Here is a 3,005-nt window from a genome sequence, read left to right as displayed (position 1 = left end):
CTGAAAAGAATTCAAGTCGAATGTGTCGTGTTCACAGTTTGAAGGGGGAAAGGACACTTACCGGTGAAAAGCCAGTCAGGATACCGTCGGCGCCCGCGAATCCTTTGGACGCGCGGGGCTAGTAGAACACCGTCGGCTGCACAGCCCTAGGACTGGCCCCCTTCTTCCCGAGAGTTTGTTTAAAGTTGGATCACAGCCGCTACACAACGCCTACGGAAGCTGCCGGATGAAGTTGAACATCCGAAAACCAGCCAGCCGTGTCGGTGTAGATATTTTTCGCACTCTCTTCTAACCGGTCCGATGTCGTCGTCCATGTCCCACCGGTGTCGGAGATCTCTGTTCGGTACCTGTTCGCGGTGATGGTGATGATGACGGGTGACGACTCTGCTGCTTAGCAGATATTACGCAGCATTGCGAGTAGTTTGCTGCAAAACATACACCGGCTGCAGGCTGGATCATCTAGACATAGCGCACGCAAAACAGACACAAACACAACACACGCACAGAACGAGGAGGAAAGTTAGCTTCTGGATGTCTGGTGTGATGGGCGACGCTGGCGGCAGCCAACTTCCCTGGACCACTGCGGAGCGCTCGCTCGGATACTTACTGTCCAGCAGGTGACGGAACAGGATGTTGTAGAGCACCCCCCGCAACATCCAGAACCGATGGTGCTGTGGATGCTGCGTGGCTGGTGCGGTGAAGTAGGTGGAGGTGGAAGTCGCACCTGAGTTTGACGGGGTCGGTGTGGTGGCAGTTGATGGTGGTTGCTGGAACGTGGTGGAAGTTGGTGCTGACGGTGTGAGTGTTGCGGTCGACGAGCCGGACAGACCAGCACCTCCCGCGGTGCCGGTGGCCACGGTGGATATGGCGGCTGATTGTTGTTCCAGTGCGAGTTGCTGCTGCCGCAGCTGGTTCAGCTGGGCCTGCAGGTGGTACTGCTGCTGCAGCAGATACTGTCGCTGCAGGACGATCTGTTGCTGCTCGAGCAGCCGCTGGTTTTCTTCCGCGTCGTCCAGCGACGGAATGTAAAATGCAATCGCCATCGTCACAATCGTTTCGGATGGTGCTGATGCTAATAAAGTTTGTTGTTGTTTTTTTTTCTTAATGCGTATACCGGATTAGCAAGGCCGGGATTTTGATTGTTTCGGCGACACACTTTCACCTTCACCTTCAAAACGGTTCTTCAATAGCCGGACAAGCACAACAAATCGCTCACACTGCACTCAACTGCACGTCTGCACGACGAATAAATGTTACTGCGCGGGCTCTTAAAATGCATTCGCGCCCTATTTGGATGGGTACGGCTTGTTGCACAACAAACACCCGCACTATTCGCGCACAGTCTGCATGCCACACAATATTCGCAAGGAAAAAAAAATACACGGGTGGTTTCGATACTTTCTACAACCTTGCCGCACGGTTTCGGTCGACGACTTGCGGGTCACAAAGGAGCCAACACACGGTGAAAGAGACGCGGCACTGCGGGGATTTGCTTTTCTTTTCGCCTGAGCAGAAAACACTTCCGCACGGTTCGAACGCTGGACGTAAACTAGTCGCACCGGGCTGCGTCACCGTCGAATATACCCCCAGAGAAAGGACCGCGCGCGCGAGGGATGTTCTTTCTTCGTTCGGTTGCGTTCGTGTTTTGCCACTTTCCCGAACGGCAGCCCGAGCGCACGGGGATGCGTGCACCCTTAACGCAACAGGCCACCGGACGTATGCGGGAGCGCAAGCGAGAGCGACCGTGCATGGGACGAGCGAGAGCGTGCGAGAGCAGTACCGGCGCGAACTGCGTTGAGCGAGCACCCCACACACTGTCTCGCTTTCACACACTGTTTCAGGCTGGGAGAGCGATGTGTACGTTCTCGCGGTGATGCGCACTAGCATCGGGAGAGCGACAGACAACAACCCAAAAAAAAAACAAGCTAGAATAAGAACACGATAAAAGGGTTTCGTTATTTGGAGTCGGTGGTGGACAGGGGTGGTCGGTGAATTAGGGAATAGAAATGCATGTGTGTGACCCTTTCCCAAAGGGTGACGGGGTGAAGAAACATCACGGTGCGGGAAAGCCAAAAATTGAAAACATCAAGCCCTTCGCGCCCAAACTGACCGATCGCGTGCGGCAACTCTCTTTCAACTGCTTTCTCTCTTTCTCTCTCTCTCTTTCTTACAGACTCTCAAACATCCCTCGCCCTGCATCCTGTACGCATACCCTTCAGGCAACAAACGTCTTTCGCAGTTTGGATAGCAACAAATAGACCAAAAAGCGTTTGAATATGACTGTAGCCACCGTTCTCGTTTCCTTCCCACAAATAACCCCGCACAATCCTTCTCCCTCGCACGCGTACGATTGTGTGCGTTGCTCGGGGTGTTTTGTTGTTCTTCCCGCCAGTGACAGCGCGCAACGAACGGTTCCTTCTTTGTGTGTACTCTACTTCTCCAACGTTTTACCTTTCCACAAGGGGTTCCTTCCTTTCTTACCGGTTGGTTTCTTCACCCCTTCCCACCCCCGATCCACCACCCCTAGCCAACGGGTCGCTTGGTGGTTAGCACACATTAAAACGTCGTACGCGATCTTCACCCTGTTAAGCGAGGGGTGTGGGATATGAGTAAGGTGCAGATTTCGGTCAATCTTTTTCATTTTCCCAGTGGTGTATTCCTCGTACACACACACACGCTCGCACGCAACTAAGCAGCCAGTGACTCTTTGAGCCACAGGTCAGGTCAGAAAGTAGTGTAGTGATAGCGCAGTGTTGCCTGGGTACGATATGTCGCCATGACTTCCTGTCATCACCAGCCAAGGAGGATTTCTCCTCTACCCACCTTGTTTTATGCTTTGCGTTCGCCTCAATTCGCTCTATTGTTCTGGCGAGCGTGTTTGGTGTTGAACTGCAAGCAGTGCGGACAACAGAGTCATGTTCCGTGCCTTAAGACCCAGATCGAATATCCTGATCGGTGCGCTCAGTCGTATAATCCTTGCTAATCCTTGAATTTGTATTCCGCTA

At 53.2% G+C, this 3,005-nt stretch overlaps 1 protein-coding gene across 1 annotated transcript; it reads right to left on the bottom strand.

The window, feature by feature from the left end:
• Positions 1-391: 391 nt before the first annotated feature.
• On the bottom strand, positions 392-1,043 carry LOC128307314 (ataxin-2 homolog). Its single transcript, XM_053045083.1, has 2 exons — positions 608-1,043; positions 392-459 (listed from the first exon to the last, which is right to left on the bottom strand). The coding sequence occupies exons 1-2, from the start codon at positions 1,041-1,043 to the stop codon at positions 392-394; spliced, it is 504 nt and encodes a 167-aa protein (XP_052901043.1).
• Between the last annotated feature and the right edge of the window lie 1,962 nt (positions 1,044-3,005).

This window comes from Anopheles moucheti, chromosome X (assembly GCF_943734755.1).
Source record: "Anopheles moucheti chromosome X, idAnoMoucSN_F20_07, whole genome shotgun sequence".
NCBI lineage: Eukaryota > Metazoa > Arthropoda > Insecta > Diptera > Culicidae > Anopheles > Anopheles moucheti.
Note: the sequence above shows the minus strand (reverse complement) of the source record. Positions and strands in the feature narration are given on the sequence as shown.

Coding starts and splice junctions, on each gene's coding strand:
- LOC128307314 (XM_053045083.1), bottom strand. CDS start 1,043: ATGGCGATTGCATTTTACATTCCGTCGCTGGACGACGCGGAAGAAAAC. Junction 460..607: donor GTTCCGTCACCTGCTGGACA/GTAAGTATCCGA, acceptor CGCTATGTCTAG/ATGATCCAGCCTGCAGCCGG.